We start from the raw sequence: 19904 nt of genomic DNA on the forward strand, positions 1-19904 counted from the left end.
GTAATGGCTCCTGCCACTGTAATGAAGGCGGCAGGATATCCTGTGTCAGAGTTGCAGGTTAAACGTGCACTAGATAAGGTGTAATGAATGAATGTGTGTGTATGCACTTGTTTGTGTGTGTGTGTGTGTGTGTGTGTGTGTGTGTGTGTGTGTGTGTGTGTGTGTAGAAACTGTATGGCGACCAGGAGAGGTGATAAAATGTATTCTTCTTAAGCCGAAATCAGTGGTGACACGTTCGGTACTTCATTCCTTGCACAAGCCTCCAGTTCGGCATCTTGTACGTCACACGCTCAAATTGTGAGCTGTTAAGTAACTGTGAATGCACTCGCCTGTGTGGTTTCTTTATAATGCACATCATTTGGTATCACTCGATATAATCCACGTATTAGATGTAGCTTTTAGTATTAAAGCATTGCAAAGAAACTATTCAGATGTCTGCTGGTAATTCAATAACCTAAACAGCATTGGTGAGCTAAACAATGCTACCTATATTAGCCTCCTGAAGTAAAACTAACGACACACACTTTGGAAACAAAGCACATAGTCCATCCACATTTCTAAAAACTATTCATATTCCAAAGGGTCTTATTTCTCTTGGTAACGTATTAAGCCTGACGTGTGAGCATTTTTTTTATCACACTAGTTGAGAATATGGCCATCGTCTGAGTGAGCCCTGTATGTTCGAATAACAGTAATAATTCCTTGTGTGATTGAATGCAGCTGGTGTTTTCGCTTCTACTCTGAAGAGAAGACCTGCCACTGAAGGGAGGGATGTTTTGAAAGTTTTGAGTAACGCTAAACGTACAGATTTGAGCGGACAGAACTCTTAGACCTGCAGGTAGTGGTGGTGAATTATGACGTCACGGCGTTCGGCTGAAGCACGAGGCCGCTCGGGAGAAGCAGACCTGACTGTGAGGGAAGAGTGATAGAGTGTGAGAGTGCGCGTCTATTCGCGAGGAGGGGAGCCTGACCTTTCCGCTCTGTTCCCTTGTTTCCTTACTCGTTCTCTCCACAGAGATCATGCATGACTGCCCTCTAGCTGCCAGAGAGCAAGAGGGCTTCATCTGTCTTTCTCTGTTTTTCCTTTTTTATTCTGCATATTCATGGAGGACTCAGGTCTATTAATACATTTAAATGTGTTGAAAGGATGGTGCATAATTTCTAATGACTTTTGCATAATGGATTAAATGGATACAGAGGAATGTGCATGTGGATTGACACCTGTTTTTCTTCAATGTTGCAAAAAGCGTGACTTTTATGAGAGATGCGGGTCTCATAGCAGTATCTATAATTTACTAGCATTCAAAAAGTCTCTGTAACATGAACTAAAATGTAATTTTGCAACAATTTATGTATATTTAAAATCGATGTAAAAAGCGTATCTTCTAAACACTAAATTAATAGATAAATTACTATTTATAAGTAAATAAATTACTGGATAAACTAGATCCTTTGTATTTTTTCGGACTGATCTCCTTTATTTTATAAGGAGACCTTTCTAACCCGGTTTGATTTCTACCAGGATCCTGTGTCGTAGACACACGGCTCACAATTGAGAGGATGTAAATGATGCAAATGATATGTTACGGCCTTCACAGTTTGGAAGATTGTTTGGGATGTGACACTTCTCTTAAAAGACTAGCAAAACCAATTAAATAGCTATAACATTTTACTAATATGCTTTTGTCGGTTTAATTTGTCACACGTCTGTAGATTGCCCATCTTCGGTTCTTGCGTATCTACTTTTGTCCTATCGCGTATTTCTTTGGTCTGCTACAGGATATGCAACAGTGGAAACCCTTTACATTCAAATATAAAAAATATCAGTACTCAGTAATTATTAGATTATTAAGCGATTTGTTGTTTGTTCCTCATTTCATCTTGATGTGTGAAAGTAAAGTCGCAAAACACACTGATTAAACGCACAGCATCAGTGACTGCTTCTGCTCGGGGGGACACATACACACACAATATCTGGCACTTCCCCAGGATATGAGAACAGATACTGTGTGTGCGTGCATGAGTGTGTGGCCTACTGAAAGATGAAGAGCGCTCTGCATTAGCCATTGTATTCAGCTGTTCCCTGCAGAAGTGTTGGCATCGCTTTCCTGTTTTCCGCCTTCGAGGCCATCCAGCGTTCGGAATTCTTTCAACATCCTATATTTTTTGAACCTCAATCAAATCAGAAGCAGGAAACCTAACAGCACCCAACTGACCGCTGCAGTCACGACCTTATCTATGCGATACGTGATCGAAAGCCTACGTGTTATTCAGTCAGGTGTATTTGTGTTTATGTTATCTTGGCCTGGCTGATATGAGGATCTTGTGTAGATTTTTCAATAAATGCCCTCACAATTCATTTAGGAATTTCTGTTTTTGCATTACATTTACATTCACAGTTACATTTATTTTATTTGGCAGACACACTTATCCAGAGAGTCTGGAGCAGTTGAGGGTTAAAGGCCCGGCAGTGGCAGATTGGTGGTGCTGGGATTTAAACTTACAACCTACCGATCCAGAGTCCAATGCCTTAACCACTGAGCTACAACCTCTTTAGACCTCTTTTTGGTAACATGATCAGCAGAGTGGGCATCAAAAATTTTGTAATTTCATATTCATGTCATTTTATTTTAAAACCTGTCCTATATATGGTCTATTTTATATTTTTTAAGTATTTGTATGCAGTCTATTTGCAGACATATTGAACTAATACCTTGATTAATGACTAATTTAAATACCTTGACTAATACCTAACACTCAAATATTAAGTTATACACACACACACACACACACACACACACACACACAAAACCCACTCACATGTACACACACTTCAGTCTCACCTTGGATGGTGTACGGTTTCAGATATGACTGTGCCTTTCTTTGTGCAACCTCTTGACTCGCCACCTTTTAGTAACCCTCTACTAAGAACGAAGTGAAAGCGTTTCCACAATGTGGTTTAGGTTTGAAAACTACCGCAGGGCTTTGTATAGACACACACATGTACACACACACATACGCACACAAGAGATAAGCTCTCTCGCTGCAGCTTGCTTTTAATGTATCGCGATTTTCCTATTATCTACTGTGCAGCGCGTCGGCCTAACACCTAGCGCACAGGCGCGTTATCTTTTTACGGAGGTGCGATTCTTTTAGTATAGCAGCAAGAAAATAAAGTAGCACATGTATGCGCTCGAGGCCTGGTAAGCCAGTGAACGGCATGCTAAAGGAGCCTGTTGAAACTGTTCCAGGTTGTACAGTGCTGAAGAAATCATGTCTGATGGGGTTGTAAAATATTGATATGTTACAGGTACGGCTGGCGGAGTCGCGACTGCAGGTGACGTTTTACAGGCTGCTTACTTTGTTCACTGTATCAGTCATGCAGAAGTGAACAGCCGAGCCCAGTTAAAGTGCTGTGTGTGTGTGTGTGTGTGTGTGTGTGTATGTGTGTGTATGTGTGTGTGTGTGTGTGTGTGTGTGTGTGTGTGTGTGTGTGTGTGTGTGTGTGAGGGGGGGGTGGGTGTAAGGATCTAAGGTGCCAGCTGACAGTTTGATTTGAAGGTTTTGGAGGAATTTCTCCACACAGCTTTGCTTTATAGGTTGAAATACACTATGTGTGTAAATGTTTTTTTTTTTTTCCTCGTCATCGCAGTAGTGCTTTAGCGTTTGTTTAGCTTATGATGTGTTCATTGGCTGATTTCGAGGTCAAAGCATTTTTCACACCTTGCACCTACATTAGTGTCAAAGTGCAGCAACACCTTAGAACATCCCCCGCTATATTTCCTTCATTTCTAAGGTGTGGGGAAGTAAAAAAAAAAAAAAAAAAAACATTTGGGTGTGTTTCAGAACACCCTTTTTTCACCTTGTGACACATACCCAAACACACATCCAGCACTCGTGTTTTTGCTACGAAGACCATAAGATGGTGCGGCTCCTGTGGCAACAGATGAGGGTAATTAAGCCCTTAAAAAAAAAGGAGCGCCGGGGGCATGGTAATCTTATCGTATAGACGCAGGAGATTTCCCCCTGGCCTAATCATGATGAAGAATCACATGGGTGGTGAGGAAGACGTAGGGAGGGGCAGATTATAATTTTATAATCCTCACATGTGCCCCTACCTTTGCAGGAATGTGTCGCCTGTGACGTCAGAGGCTAAGTAAACGAGCAGTTCCCCAATTTTCCCCTCCCTCATTCCTTTTTCTGCCTTCTTCCTTTTTTATTGTGCCGGATATAAATCAGTGTTCCACCTGGAACCGGAGTGTTTGCAGACTTCCAAACACCCAGAACACACACCCCTCCAGCTACCTCTCAAGGTGTGTAATGTGTTTTTGAACCATTGCCTTGACAAGCAGCCCCGGCCATAGCTCCCTCTGCAGCCCTCCACCCAGCTCAAACTGTTTCCCATCTCTTAATAAAAACTGTACGATACCTGTAGCCGGAGTCACACTGCCGACAAGCATGTTCATGTGTATGTGTGTGTGTGTGTGTGTGTGTGTGTGTGTGTGTGTGTGTGTGTGTGTGTGTGTGTGTGTGTGTGTGTGTGCTGTGTGTGTGTGTGTCCAAGTGTTCTGAGGACGGGATCATTTCCTCCTATGCCTGGTTAGTTTTCAGTGACTGTTTTCGCACATAAACCCGGAGCCCTGCTCTCTATCATCCGAGGCCTTTTCCCATAAATTGCGGCAGCAGTAGCTCTTGCCGAAGAAAGAGCTTTACAATGTCATTCCTGCGTTCAACAATACCAGACCGAACGCCTTTTGTAAGTCGGGCGAATGAACGGTTTTGTTATAGTGGTGTAGTTCAGTCAACACTTTATGTCAGAAAGTGACTTATAATCATGAACGTATACAGACAAGGGAACAGATTTGTACTATTCTTTATATACAATTTGTATACAACTGTCTTAATGCTAAAGTAATTTATTTGAACTATATCTAATGTCCTCTTATTACAAAACCTAACGAATATCTTACACATGAAATGTTATGTTCTTTATCATGATCTGATATTTAGACAATGTGGGTCTTATAGCCATTTTTTTTAACTGAGTCAAACTGAACCCTCAATAGACCTTCACACCAACCATGTTTTAGCAACAGCTGTGTATTTGGTAGTGTTTAAAATCATTTTAAATGTACAATTTTATATTTTCTGCCTTTTTAAAACGGCGGGTTCAACCCCCACTATCGCCAAGTTGTCATACTTGGCCCTTGAGCAAGGCCCTTAACCGTTAGTGTTCAATGGGCGATGTATTATGGCTGACCCTGTGCTCTGACCCCAGCTTCCTATCACTGGGATATATAAAAAAAGAATTTCAGTGTGATGTAATGTACATATGACGAGTAAATAAAACCCTTTGCCTTTACATATTACCAAAAATCATTCTTCATATTGGCTTGACATAATTAAATAATATATATAGAATTGTTTTTAGCTGTTTAGGTCAAACACTGTACAGTTTGTTGAATCCAGTGTGATAAAGTCTAATTAAAAAAAACAGTTTTACACAGTCTAATTAAATAAACACAGTTTTTCCCACAGTTTTACTAAAATTCAACTACAGTATCTATTGAAGTTCTTCAGCACCTGAAAAAACAGGTGCTTATATATGATTATGTTTCTCATTCGACCTACTGGTCTTACTGCAAATTGTTGTAAGATAAATCCGATCTTTAACAAACCTACAACGCGTTCTGCTTTATCTGATGTCAGATCTTGTTAATGTTCTATACTCCATTGTACAGCATTTTAAAGTTATGGCTACACATAACCTTTAATGTGATTTTAACCAGCTATAATTAAAATATTTCAAAACCTTGCTACCAAATTACAGAAATCGCTGCTTTGAAACGACTTGTTTCTAATAATCATTTTTCCTGTCAGAGTTAAAAAAAAAAAAAATCGTTCCACCAAAAAAAAAAAATCGCAGCGTAAGATTTACAGCTTGGATTTATGCTGTGTGGATATTTAGTTTCGCTCTTTATTGCTGACTGCCCACTTGATCTTTTGTTTCAACTTGATAGAGCATGAACCGAATATTCTTTCAGAGTTTTTGTTTTCAAAGAGGTACGCAGCAATAATTTAGCGAGGCTCCTTTCACTGTGGGTGGGTGAGGAGCATATTGATGGAAGAGAGACGGCAATGTTTTTATTTTTTTATAAATCTCCCCTGCTGTTTCATTATAAATCTTCCTCACCATGAACACCGTTCAAGCTCCTTCCGGTCATTTTTTGACATTTGGTCCTTCTTCTCCTGCCCTCACCCACCACCCCTTCGCTTGTCATTCTTCTTTTCCTTCAATGAGTAACCGAACACCACAAACTTCACTTCCTCGATGGTGTCGGGTTAGCCGATTCTGATCAGGCAGCGTGTCAGGGGGTTCTGTGGAAAAGGAACGCTTTTCCACTCACAGCCTTTCCGAATGAGACTTAAAAGCTTATCTAGTCTTTAAAATATTTTTTTTTGATATGCTGGAACATGTGGCATGTTCTATAATGGCAATTTGCATCACGTCAGCACCACTGTCTTAAATGCATATAATACGAATATATGATTTTCCATTACTGCTTCATTGCACCCTACTAATGTAGATTGGATATAATTGGACGTGATCTAATCAGCATTGTGTGTCTGTGTGTTTCTGCTACAGGTAGTGGACGAAATGGGCAACGTGAAGTTCTGCCTGGACGAAGCGCTGGAGGCTAACGGGAGTTGGCTAAAATACGTCCGGGCAGCGCCGTCTTATGAGGAGCACAACCTGTCCGTCTGTCAGATTAGCGAAGATCAGGTCAGATGCTTTTCCTTGTCACGGTTGGTTTGTTCTGTTCTGTCTTTTTGGCCGAGGCTCTTTGTTTCACACACACCATTCATATGAACTTGTACGTCCATGTTCTAACCACAGACCTCCATGTAAAACCACAATTCCCTCTTTTAAAAGGGAAATTTAAGCATATTAATAATTAAAGTCTCTTTAATACGTCCAGCAGAAGCCAGATCAAATCGTAATTCTTTTTCCCCCTAAGCATTGTGCTCAGAAACAGAACCTGGCCTCATAACAGGCCTCAGGTTCAGGAGCTTTACCCAAGTGAAAAAAATTCCTAAATGAAACGTCAAGCTTTTAAAATGTCCGTTCGGATAACAGCAGCTTCGTGAGGATTTGAAGATAGCATTGATGGAGTCATGAGTCATTAATCAATGACTCGGCCTAAGTAAATAAACGTGATTGGGTGCTAAAAATCTTGCTGCTGGCAGACTAACACACTCGCCATCTCGACATCGCAGTTTCGCTCGTGGACTGGTATTGGCACAGCGAATCGACTTAAGCAGGCGTCCAGCATGTTAAGAGACACGGAGCAGTTGGTCCTGTCAGGAAGACGTGGAGAGGACCTGCTGATGTCACAACACTGACTGTCCAACAATAGATAACAAACCGGGATATTGTTTGTACAGGGCCGTTCTCAATGCGTGTGTGTGTGTGTGTGTGTGTGTGTGTGTGTGTGTGTGTGTGTGTGTGTGTGTGTGTGCGCACGTGTGTGTTGAAGGAAGTGAGTCAACACTCCTTTAAAGGAGTATATGATAGAAGTCTGGAGAAGAGGATACTGCTGAAACTCGGAAAGACTTGAATATACTTCCTGTCTTCTGTGAAACCATGGGTAGGGATTTATTACCTCAGAGATAAGATACCTGGTGAATCAGACATGTTCAGTATATTCATGGAAGCGTTTTGTGTGCTTCTGTTTACGGTTTATCAGCCGCCAGAGGTGTTTTTGATACCTGGGGTTTAATTGCCAAAATTTTAAATACATATCCTGTATTTTGCACCTTTTTTTGTGAGGCACAGGTTGATGATGATTATTTCCACTTTGGAAACTAAACTTTTTTCAACAAAATAGAGAGAGAAAAAAAAAACCAGCTGTTAAGCTACATGTGGATTTATTATTATTTCTTTAACCATTTTGATAAAATGCAAGACACCAGACAATACCAGACATTATTTTTCACAGCACAGACACCATTGCAGATGTTTAATTGGTACACAATTATCTTGCAGCTTTAGAGAATGGATCGTTTTTATATCTAAAAGCTTTTTTTTTTCAAAACTGAGTTGCCTTCCTTTGGTCTTCTGGATTCTATCTCTGTCAAGGACTTTAGTGGTCAGCCAGTTTAGACCATGTCCCTGGCTCTCTCTCTGTTTGTCTGAACAGAATCTCAGAAAGCAGCAAAAGCCTTGGCCTTTGTCCCTTTTCCTTTTTTTCTCTCGTTCTTTCTTCTTTTCTGTCCCTGCGCCTCCAATGTCGACGGGGGCAAGCAGCATGGTCACCATCCTTTTTTTTTTTTTTTTTTTTTTTTTTTTGAGCATGGCACGTGAAACATAAGCCTAACAAACAGAGGAGGATTGGGGGGGGGGGGGTGTTTGAGGGACGAGGGACGGCCTCGGAGACTGACAACCAACAATTGACTTCAACTAGCAAACCTGATCATTAAAGCCCTTTCACTTGAATGACCAGCCCACTGCTGAGTTCAGGCGAGAATAATAGCTCCTGCTGAAATAAATGTATGGTTTCTGTTTACTTGTCCTCTTCTTTTTTGGACAGCTAGCTGTTTTTTTCTCTTCCTTTTTCCCCCCACTTCCTTGTTTTATGCACATTTTATGCGCTTATCTCGCGGCCTACGGCTTATTATTTATTCAGAAAGGCGACACAATGCAAAAAATGCATAATTCATCGAACTTTGGACTTTGCCGTTCTATTTGAACATGCACAATGCATGAGCTCTATAGGAAATATGTGCACACCCAGCAAATTCACATGCAGCTGTAACCTTTTAAAACTCGACCCGGATCATTTATTTACTTGTTTACACATTTGCCGCTTGTGTACCTGCTCCCAAAACACACACAGCTGACCATGTATAATGTATTTCATATGCCCAGGTCCTTTTTTTTCTGGGCTGAGTCTGGGCTTTTTAAACCTAATCCGGATGTCAGTGGCTGCCACTTAAAGTCTGAAAGGCTTTGAATAATAAGTGCCACCTACAGTGAAAACAGTGCAACAAAATTAGATAGATAGATAGATAGATAGATAGATAGATAGATAGATAGATAGATAGATAGATAGATAGATAGATAGATAGATAGATAGATAGATAGATAGATAGATAGATAGATAGATAGCAATTTTAGATACTGTGATTTTAGGTGTTATTATATACAAAATGTTGACCAAGATGGCACTGCCCGAGTGGCAGCCTGTTGCAGCAGCTCCAGTTTAAGTTTAAAAACCTGCCACATGTGAGGCATTGCCACGTGACGACTAGAAAGTGCAGACCTGAGATTAGATTTGCAGCTTAACACCCATCCTAGTAGGAACTGGAAAAAAAGTTTCTTGCAGTTCAGAGGTAAGGGAATGGAGACTCCAGACTATTGGAAATCTGACTCTGATAGCAATAGCAATAGTGCTGGTGAAAATATTGAGCAGTTTCTCTCTGGATTGAAGCAGTCAGCCTGTTAATCCTCTGACACTCAGCCGTCATTTCTCAGGATGCACTTAAACCGTTTGTCATAACAACTGAAGTATGATGCCAGACTATGCCATGCCATCTCCTTCTGTTTGTGAAGAGGCGCACACAAACACACACACACACACATATGTCTATCCTCACACTTAGCCGTTAACTTAATACAAATAAGAGAAAATAAAAGATTTCTTCATTCTCTGCTTGTTTGGTTTTTTTTTTTTTTTTTTTTTTTGTAAATGTTGAAGTTTTGTTTCTGTTATAATAATCAAACCTAATCATCCCTGTGCAATGTTTAGTCTGGTGTTTCTTAGTTACAAACCACCGAACAAGGGTCAGTTTTCGGGGTAAATCTTCATCCTAGTCAAGAATAAATTAGACTTTTCATTAGAGAATTGTTTTTTTTTTTTAACAGTGCAAATTAGTCTGTAGACAGAATTAGATGTATGGTGCATGGCGATGATATGTTTCTCAGTGGACTCATTTGGCATTCGCAGTGAAAGGAACGCTATGTCATGCCTTGTTTTATCATCATGAATATTATCAGCAAGAGCTGATTTCTTGTTTCGCTGTCGCACAGCTTTTATACAACATGTTAATGGACGGATCTGGAAATCATAAATGGACACCCCTACACGGTTGAAATTTCTGCTCCTGCCTACTTTGTGTGTTTCTGAACATATTTATGGCTGCCCAAGTTTATGCACGTGTTCACTTTCTTGTCAAAGCACACCCATATATATAAATATATATATATATATATATATATATATATATGACTGCATATGTGTGTGTGTATGTGTGTGTGTGCATTTGAGTATGTGTGCATGTGACAGAGGGGGGATTAGAGTGTGTCACACTAGTGATGGATGATGCATCTGCCCCCAGCACTTGAAAGCGATGTGAGGAGGTCAAGATGCCCCTCTCAGTGCTGTCGGATCCTCAAAAGATTTACTGTAGAGACAGCTTTGCACCATCATAATGGATGGCTTCAGGGGGAAAGCAAGACATTAGCATATGCCTCCAGCAAACGTGCACCGGACACATCTCGGCTTAACTGCAAAACTTTAGTCTGGGCTTTTACATAACACAAAGTTGAAGTGTGTAATATTTTTTTCATCTTTCAAATACATGCATTTAACCAAACAAAAACTGTTTCAGTGTGGCAGAGGCAGTCTGTCCCAAAAATCTTTATCAATTCATAATTGCAAAAAGAAAATTTTTTTGGAAATTTTTCCTATTAAATTCATGTAGCTGTTGCATAACAGGAGAAAAAATGAATACAGCACATTTTACCCCAAATCAAATATCCTAAACTATATACATATCTTTAAGCAATGCAAATAGATGCACTGATTGTATTGGAATCATTTATAATTTATTGCAACCATTAAATGATCATATTCACCTTAAAATTCGTTGAAAAAATTGTTTGTCATGATGTTACAAAAAAGCTGCACATTTATCAGTTTTAAAAATGCAAAATGAGACATTACATTATAATAAATGATTTACTTCATAATTAGGTGCAGTCTATTAAATAGGAAAAATAACATAATAATAATAATAATAATAATAATAATAATAATAATAATAATAATAATAATAATAATAATAATATATCACATTTTAAATATTTATTATAGATATAGTAATAGGGAAAAAACATCTGTAGGGTTGCATTAGATCTTTAGTAATTCGTAGGACCATTTCAACATCTTTAAATATTCGTTGTTTTTTTCTTGTTGTTGGTATTATTATTATTATTATTATTATTATTATTATTATTAATATTATTATTATTATTATTATTATTATTATTATTATTATTACTATTACTGATTAACGCAGTCCGTTTCTAAAGCGTGTAACAAAAAAAAAAAAAAAACACACACACACACACACACACACACACACACACACTAAAACAAAATACATACACAATAAATTAAAATATAATAACAAAATAAAAAAGAAATAAATGATGCTCTATATAATTGTTTTATTTATATTTGTTTAATTCTTTTATTTTATTATAAAAACAGTAAAAATCATTAAGCAGCCTGGAATTTGTTTGCGATTGTAATTTGTACAAATGCGGCCGGAGGAAACGCAACAAGCAAAGCCAGGTGTGTGTGTGTGTGTGTGTGTGTGTGTGTGTGTGTGTGTGTGTGTGTGTGTGTGTGTGTGTGTGTTTTCTTTTTTTTTTTTTTCAAAGAAAAAAACTCCGTTAAGCATCGTTACCATGGCGTTAACAATCAGCGCGTGCCGTTTGTCCTGTATGATGGTTATAAGGCGGGTTGAGTTCACGGCCAGGCGGGCGCGGAGTGTGTGTGTGTGTGTGTGTGTGTGTGTGAGCCCGCATTTGAGTGTGTGTGCGTTGCGGTGCGTGCGCGCGCGGTGATTTGCGCGTCGTTGTGCGGTTTTTTTGTTTTGCGCGCGGCTCGGGCGCGTTTGCGTGGCTGACAGATGAACGTGTTGGTCAGAGGAGGGGAAGATAACGGGGAGGCTCCTCCTGCGCCGGCACATCACTCCGTCCTTTCAGCCTGTGAGATAAGGAGAGGAGGAGTGGCCGGGCCGAGAGCGCAGCAGGGCCGAGAGGGGACTGTCGCTTCATGAACACGAGACGCGCTCAGGTCCGCTCATCGATTCCACACTGCTGCTCAGATCAGATCAGATCAGAGAAAGAGAGAGAGAGAGAGAGAGAGAGAGAGAGAGAGAGAGAGAGAGAGAGAGAGAGAGAGAGGTGAAGACTCGCTTCTGTCCTCTTCCTGTCTCCGCTGCTGGGTGGAAGAATCCCGGCCTGCCGCGAGCTCCTCAATGAGACTATGGGTTGTGTGGTGAACTCTACCGGGACGGAGCTGCTGCTGCGACTGGAAGCGCTGAGATCCACCAGCCGACAACTTCCCCAACTCTACCCGTTCACGGAAAACCAAAAGGTCAGATACAATATCCATGTGTCCAGCGCGACCTAATAAAAAAAAAAATAATAATAATAATAATAATAATAATAATAATAATAATAATAGATCGTTTAATGTATATGATAAAATGTTTAATTTTCCCGTTCTGACCAAAAACTTTTGACCAACTTTTGAGAGCTGCATAATCACAGCATGATGATGATGGACGTTAAAACCCCCAACAGATTGTGCAAAATTAAGTGCACCTCCTACTGTAACTATACTAACTTAGGGTGGCCTACTATTTTTGTCACCCTATCTAGTACAGTAGTATGCGGTTTGGGCCGAAGCCCATATGTGTAAGTGTGTGTGTGTGTGTGTGTGTGTGTGTGTGTGTGTGTGTGTGTGTGTGTGTGTGTGTGTGTGTGTGTGTGCGTGTGTGTGTGTGTGTGTGTGTGTATATAGTATATATTGGGAGACAGTGTTTGGCCTGGTGTAGAGCGCCCCCGTGAGGCCGCCGCTTGTATCGCGTCTACTTTGTGGCCTTTTATTTGTTTGTTTGATGAATGATTTGATCTGTTACACTGAAAATGTTTTACATTTTTGTGCCTTCGTGCTTCCATTTTCAGTCCGTTCGTGTGGGCTAACACGAATGTGTGTGTGTGTGTGTGTGCAAATTAATAACGTTCATGCAACTGCTATTTTTCCTGCAAATGAGCGCGTGGGTTATAAATGCGCTTCATTACGGCTGGTGTGTAATTGTGGTGTATACACCGCGCCGGGGTCGGGCTGTGTGAGTGTGTGTGAGTGTGTGTAGTGTTGCAACGAACAAATGATTTCTACTGATCGAAAAGAATTGTGTAATATGCAGTACGTACATGTTGTAGTAGATATTTCTTTATTTCGATGCTCGTAATTAAATTGTGGTTGGAAATTGGGTTGCCAGGTAAAGTCCGCAATGCATTGCAATATTTCATTTTATGGTTTTTTTTTTCTGTCGTTTTTTTTTATATATATTTTTTAAAATGTAGTTTATTTTGCTTTTATGCAAATATACCGGGTTGGGTGTATTTTAACCTGTGCTTAAACAAATTGAAAGAAAACGATTACAATTTGGGTTTATTATAATAATAATTTTTATAATAATAATATAGTAATAATAATAATAATAATAATAATAATAATAATAATAATAATAATAATTATTATTATAATTATAATAATAATACATTAAAAATGAATTATTTCTTCTGTATTAATAAAACAATTTCTATTTTTCTCCTTCTTCCTTATGTGTTTTTTCTTTCTGTATTTGTTCAGATTTATTATAAAGCAATTAGGGATATTGAAGTTGGGGAGGAGCTGCTGATTTCTATGAAGGACGGAATTTTTCCCGAGGGCTCGATGGCACCAAATCTGGAAGGTAAGACGAATGCGCTGGATGAACGTGGCATTTAAACAAAACTCTGCACCTACACACACACACACACACACACACACACACACACACACACACACACACACACACACACACACACACACACACACACACACAATCGAAACGCTGATGTAGCATTGTATAGTGTGTGTGTGTGTGTGTGTGTGTGTGTGTGTGTGTGTGTGCAGACATTAATAGAATATATATTATTTAAATATATATAACTAATAGACACTATATAATTAAATAATCAATGAATACTAATTAACATTAATATGAATAATAATCGAATTTGTAGTTCTAATTTTCATATTCATGCCTTTCAAAGACGTTTTACCTTTATAAAAAATAAAGCATTTGAAAAGAAAAGAAATGTATTAATAAATCGAAATAAATGAAACATTCGAATTAGGTTTATAAAAATGAGGGATTAGCACTAATGCACTTGGAAATGGGTTGAACTTTCTTTTATATATATATATATATATATATATATATATATATATATATATATATATATATATATATATATATATATATATATATATATATATATAATACAATATATCCCATTTTTGTTTGATTATATTCTCTATCACATACATATTATGGTTTGGATAGGGTTTTTTTTTCTTGTCATTTGTTTCTATGTCTATATGAGATCTTAGAGTTCGATGTGTGTGAATAGTCTGTTGGTGCAGCCAGTTTATGGGTTCCCTTTGATCGTAAAGGAGAACCTATGAATAATGCATGATCGTCACACCGTGTAAAATGACTCATGCAGGTTAAAATATCTTCTAGCTGCAGGCGCTCTCTAATACGTTGCCTTGTTCAATAGATTCTCATGATCTTTCCGCAAAAAAAAAGAGATCGTGTTAGAAATGGGGCAATAGAGAGAGGACCCTCTGAAAGGGCAGAAGTGAGTGAAAGTGAGAAATGTTGGCTAAGATAGAGAGAGCCATGGAAAGAGCCTGTGCAGATGCAGCAGAGTCGGGCCAATTCCAGAACACCAAATGAAAAGGCAAAAACACAAAAGGGTCGAATATGGTCAAGAGAATTGATCTGTCAGACAGTGTCTAAGAGGCCAACTGATAGAAGGAGAAAGGGAGCGAGGATGAAGGAAAGAGCTCTCTAGACCTCTTCCTCTTGGCTTATCGGTGCTGGAATTTGGAGTGGGGCTTGAAGAGGCTCAGGGGACCTCACCCATGCTCACAGATTAGCCGCTAAACTGCACATAATTGTATTCCCCCTACTTCTCTCCAAGAGCTATTAGTTTCCCACTCCCCCCTTTTTTTCCAGCATTCCCGGCCCTTAGTGCTGCTGATGGGACAGAGTGATAATGCAAAAAAAAAAAAAAATTTTTTATGCCCCTTGTCCAAAAAAGCCTTTGGTTTAAGGTTGCTGAACTTAAAATGCTCTAAAGACACATCAGGATGTCATCAGGAAAATGTGTGCTGGTTTATTAGTTTGACCTTGGTGATAAGTATTATTATACCAAACTCAGGATTGGAGGCTGAAACCGGAAAGCCATTGTTAAATTTTTTTTGCCAGTTTCCTTTTTCCAACTTCTCACTACATCCTGCATTCATTTTGATTTCGCAGTAATTAATGTCGATTTTGAAACAGTAATTATTCCCGGTTCCAACACCAGAGCTTCAGTCTGAAATTCAGGAACAATTTATAGTATTTCTTCGTATACATTTTATTACTAATATTACATTCGTCGTGTTCAGTAAACGAGAGATACGCGACGTGACTGTGTAAATGTAAACGTGAAATGTTCTGTCACCCTCAGATGAGCATATGTACCGCTGTGAAGACTGTGACGAGCTCTTCTCGTCGAAGCTGGAGCTGCGACGGCACCAGAAATACTCCTGCAACACGGGCAGCTCTATTTTCGATTCGTTAAGCGAAGACCTCAAACAGGAGCGGGACGACAACGACGAACCGGTGCACGAGTGTAAAGACTGTGAAAAGATCTTTCCCAGCGAGTATAGGTCAGTGTCGGGAACTACTTTTTTTTCCGTTAACGCCGAACGCTTTCTCAATGGTCACGTTCTGAAATCAAGATGAACTGTTTGCCAAAGAATTCCCGAAACGCTGATTGTTTATGAATTTAATATGTTTCACAGTCTTGGCCAGCATATGGTAGTACACACGGAGGAAAGGGAGTACAAGTGTGACCAGTGCCCCAAAGCTTTCAACTGGAAGTCCAACCTCATTCGTCATCAGATGTCACACGACAGTGGAAAGCGCTTTGAGTGTGAAAACTGCGATAAGGTATTGGGTATAAATTTAATGAGTAAATATACTATATAAAATTAGATCAAATAGTCAGATAAGTAATTATATAAAACATGCATCTGTAGGAAGCATCTATAAATATGGTGTCAATAGTATTTGCTCTAATACTATAATCATTAACTGTGCTTCAGGCATTCTTGTATTATAATGACAAGGTATTTAAATTGCAATTGCATGTTTGCATTCCATTCAAATATATTCTTTATGCAATCTTCAGCCTCTGGTGTACTGGACTGTGTCTCCATAAAATGCTTTTCACATGGTTAGCACATGCTTGGCAATGCTTGGACTCTGGCTTATGTTTCTTTGTTTTAACTGCAGGTATTCACAGACCCCAGCAACCTGCAGCGCCACATTCGCTCACAGCATGTCGGCGCTCGTGCCCACACCTGCCCTGAGTGTGGCAAGACCTTTGCCACATCCTCAGGTCTTAAGCAGCACAAGCATATCCACAGCAGTGTGAAGCCTTTCATGTGTAAGTTAATGCGTATGCTTGCTCGAATAAACCTCAAATACCAAGTAGCTCCATCCTAAAGATATTCTGGAACTTTCTGTCATATCTTGACTCTTGCGAAAAATTTTTTTGTTTACTTGCATTTTTGTTCACTTCTGGTAGATTACGGATAGTCCATCTGCACGTATACGAGGGGTGTAACGGTACACAAAATTCACTATTCGGAACGTACCTCAGTTTTTTGCCACGGTCCGGTTTAATTTCGGAAAAAGTTAGGGGGAAGAAACGCAAAAAAAAAATTGCTTGTTAATTTTTGAATAGCGCAGTTTAGTATTTGTTTTATTTTATTATTTGTGATCATCAAGATTTATAAAGTTACAATTTTTTTAAACAATTTTAAGTAAAATGCCTGCTTGGTTAAATAATATTTAAAATAATATTTCATAAAAATGAATTTAATCGATGCAATACATGTTTTTATGTTAACTCAATTGAATAATCAAATTGGCACAAATTACATTTTACATTTTCAGTTTACATTTCTTAGACATTTGGATAATTCAGATGTGTATGTGTGTGTGTGTGTGTGTGTGTGTGTGTGTGTGTGTGTGTGTGTGTTTTACATTAAATATAAACATTTCTAAAGCTATGATCTACTTAACTGTTCAACTTTTTTTCAGCATACTTTAACAAATGTCTTCATTCCCTTCATCCTTCATTCAATCACTCCCTCAATATGTGGAATTGTCAGGATTTTCTCCTTTTAAGAGAAATTCTTGAAGCCGGACATAAAATGCGAAAGAATCTATAGCGCTAGTATTTGCCACTAGCCACTTCCTGTGTATCGGCTAACGGTAGCGCTGTGGATTCTTTAGCGTTTTCATGTATGTGCAAAAATAATCGTATTTCCGATACGAAGCAAGTAGCCACAGTGACTCTGCGCTAACTGTTGTTTCTTTTTTATTCCTCTGGAATTGTTGTGTATGTTTTTATTATTTGAATAATAATAATATATATTTTTTTTTTTAATGCACTTAAAGTGCAAGATGGAGACTAAACAAACTTGCAGTCTGCCACTTAATACGTTCCTGAAAGAACTTAGATTTTTTGCCTAATTCTGCACGTTAAAAGGATTGTATTGCATTCAAAAGCCCTGTACCAAAGATTTTGTTATGAAAATGTGTACCATTACACCACTAATGTATACTAAGCCATAGTGCATATGTATGTGTATACTATACTATAATTTCATTCATTGTCTGATTTTTTAAAAGTTAAACAGAGTAACTTGCTTACTCTGATAATAAATTCGCCTAATGAGTCTAATTACAGTATGTTAATAGAATTAATCAGGCATGTGTGTTCTACCAGGTGAGGTGTGTCACAAGTCCTATACCCAGTTTTCCAACCTGTGCCGCCACAAGCGAATGCATGCAGACTGCCGCACCCAGATCAAGTGCAAGGACTGTGGGCAAATGTTCAGCACTACCTCCTCCCTCAATAAGCACCGACGCTTCTGCGAGGGAAAGAACCATTATAGTCCTGGAGGCATATTCACACCGGGCATCCCTATGACCTCCAGTCCAATCATGGGCAAGTCCAAGCCGCATCCTGGCCTGAATCACAGCGGCCTTGGCTTTGGTGATTACTTCCACTCTCGACCGCATCATCCAGGCCTGCCCTTCTCTACTGGCCCTCCTGCATTCCCGTCACTTTCCCACGGCTTTACAGGGATTTTCCCTCCGTCACTGTATCCTAGACCCACATTGTTACCTCCTAGCCCATTACTGAAGAGTCCGCTGAGTAACAGTCAAGATGTGAAAATTCCTCATAGTCCCCTTGATGCCCCTGCTCTCCCAATGGTCACATCTGTTAGCAGCACCAATGGCAATGCAGGTAGTGGCCTGAGTCTCTCCGAGGTGAATCGCGAATCTAAGCAGGATCTGTCCATGTTAGACAGCAAAAGTAAGGTGAAAATGAGTGACATGTCTGATGGAAGTGACTTGGAGGATGTGAACACCACCAGCGGCACTGATCTAGACACCACCACTGGCACAGTTTCCGGCTCTGATCTGGACAGCGAGGCAGAGAGCGAGCGAGAGAAGAGTCGAAGGAAACATAGACAGGAAGGCAAACAAGAGGAGGTCAACAGCAGTGTAGTGTCCATGTCTAGCTCAGGTAACCTCCCTCATGATCGCCCTTTCCTCTCTTCCCAGCACTCCTTCTTTCCTCCACCTGATGAGCAGGCACTCCCACCTACTGGTGCCACAACCGACTCTATCAAAGCCATCGCTTCCATTGCTGAAAAGTACTTCGGGCCAGGCTTTATGGGTTTGCAGGAAAAGAAAATGGGCTCGTTGTCTTACCCTTCGATGTTTCCCTTTCAGTTCTTACCCAACTTCCCACATTCCTTGTACCCTTTCACAGACAGAGCACTCAACCCCAACATGTTCTTAAAACCAGAACCCAAATCACCTCGTGAGCACATACAGAAAATGACTACCACCACTGCTGTGGAGTCACCCTTTGACCTCACCACCAAGGCCAAGGAAGTTAAGCCTTTCCTTCCACCCTCCATCAAGCCTTCTAGTGCACTTCTTCCCAGAGGCGAAGATCAGCCTCTGGATCTGAGCATAGGAGGCCGGAGCCGAGCCAGTCAAAATGGTGGAACACCCGAGCTGCTGAAGAATCATGTCCATAGTACCAACTGCAAAACGCCAGCTAAAGACGAGCATCCAGTCCTGAACCAATCTCAGAACCTTCACCAGCCCCAGATGCCTCAGCAGCAAGTGTCCCTTCCACAGCCTCCTCCTCAGCAGCAGCCCTCGCTCCACTACGCCAAGCCTTCGCCCTTCTTCATGGATCCCATCTACAGGTATTTTCATCCAAAGGGGTCACAGTTCAGCGTTAGGGCCCCGATCCAAATTACCTGTGTGTGATACAAGTTGTTGTTAGATTTATTTGGCAGACCAAGAATCAGAGCGATGTCCTTCATTCATACGTAACCCTCTGTGTTGTTGTCCAGCAGGGTGGAGAAAAGGAAGCTGATAGATCCTGTAGGAGCACTGAAGGAGAAGTACCTAAGACCATCTCCATTGCTCTTCCACCCTCAGGTATCATGAATAATTTTAGTATCATGTTTTTGCCCTCAGGTTAACAATTCTAGCTGGAAATCTCATATACAAATGGGTGTAATACCTCTTAAATCGAATGCAGTAATATTATGTTTGTCCTTTTCATTGCTCTCCTGTTCAAACCTATCTTCTAATAAACTGCTTTGTTTGAAATCCAGCTA

The 19904-nt window shown here is 39.9% G+C and overlaps 1 protein-coding gene across 16 annotated transcripts in view; it reads left to right on the plus strand.

The window, feature by feature from the left end:
• Positions 1-19904, plus strand: part of prdm16 (PR domain containing 16) — a 180523-nt gene that overhangs the window by 147376 nt on the left and 13243 nt on the right. For 4 of the 16 annotated variants that reach the window (XM_083554728.1, XM_083554740.1, XM_083554739.1 and 1 more), the window contains 7 exons: positions 6647-6784; positions 13734-13836; positions 15647-15848; positions 15984-16131; positions 16477-16630; positions 17963-19484; positions 19635-19722. In XM_083554728.1, the coding sequence (XP_083410854.1) occupies positions 6647-6784; positions 13734-13836; positions 15647-15848; positions 15984-16131; positions 16477-16630; positions 17963-19484; positions 19635-19722 (2355 nt within the window). Of the gene's footprint in view, positions 1-6646; positions 6785-11631; positions 12450-13733; positions 13837-15646; positions 15849-15983; positions 16132-16476; positions 16631-17962; positions 19485-19634; positions 19723-19904 lie in introns of those variants that run through there. The other 12 variants (XM_083554737.1, XM_083554742.1, XM_083554730.1 and 9 more) reach the window with 6 other exon arrangements.

This window comes from Silurus aristotelis (assembly GCF_946808225.1).
Source record: "Silurus aristotelis genome assembly, chromosome: 11".
Classification (NCBI taxonomy): domain Eukaryota; kingdom Metazoa; phylum Chordata; class Actinopteri; order Siluriformes; family Siluridae; genus Silurus; species Silurus aristotelis.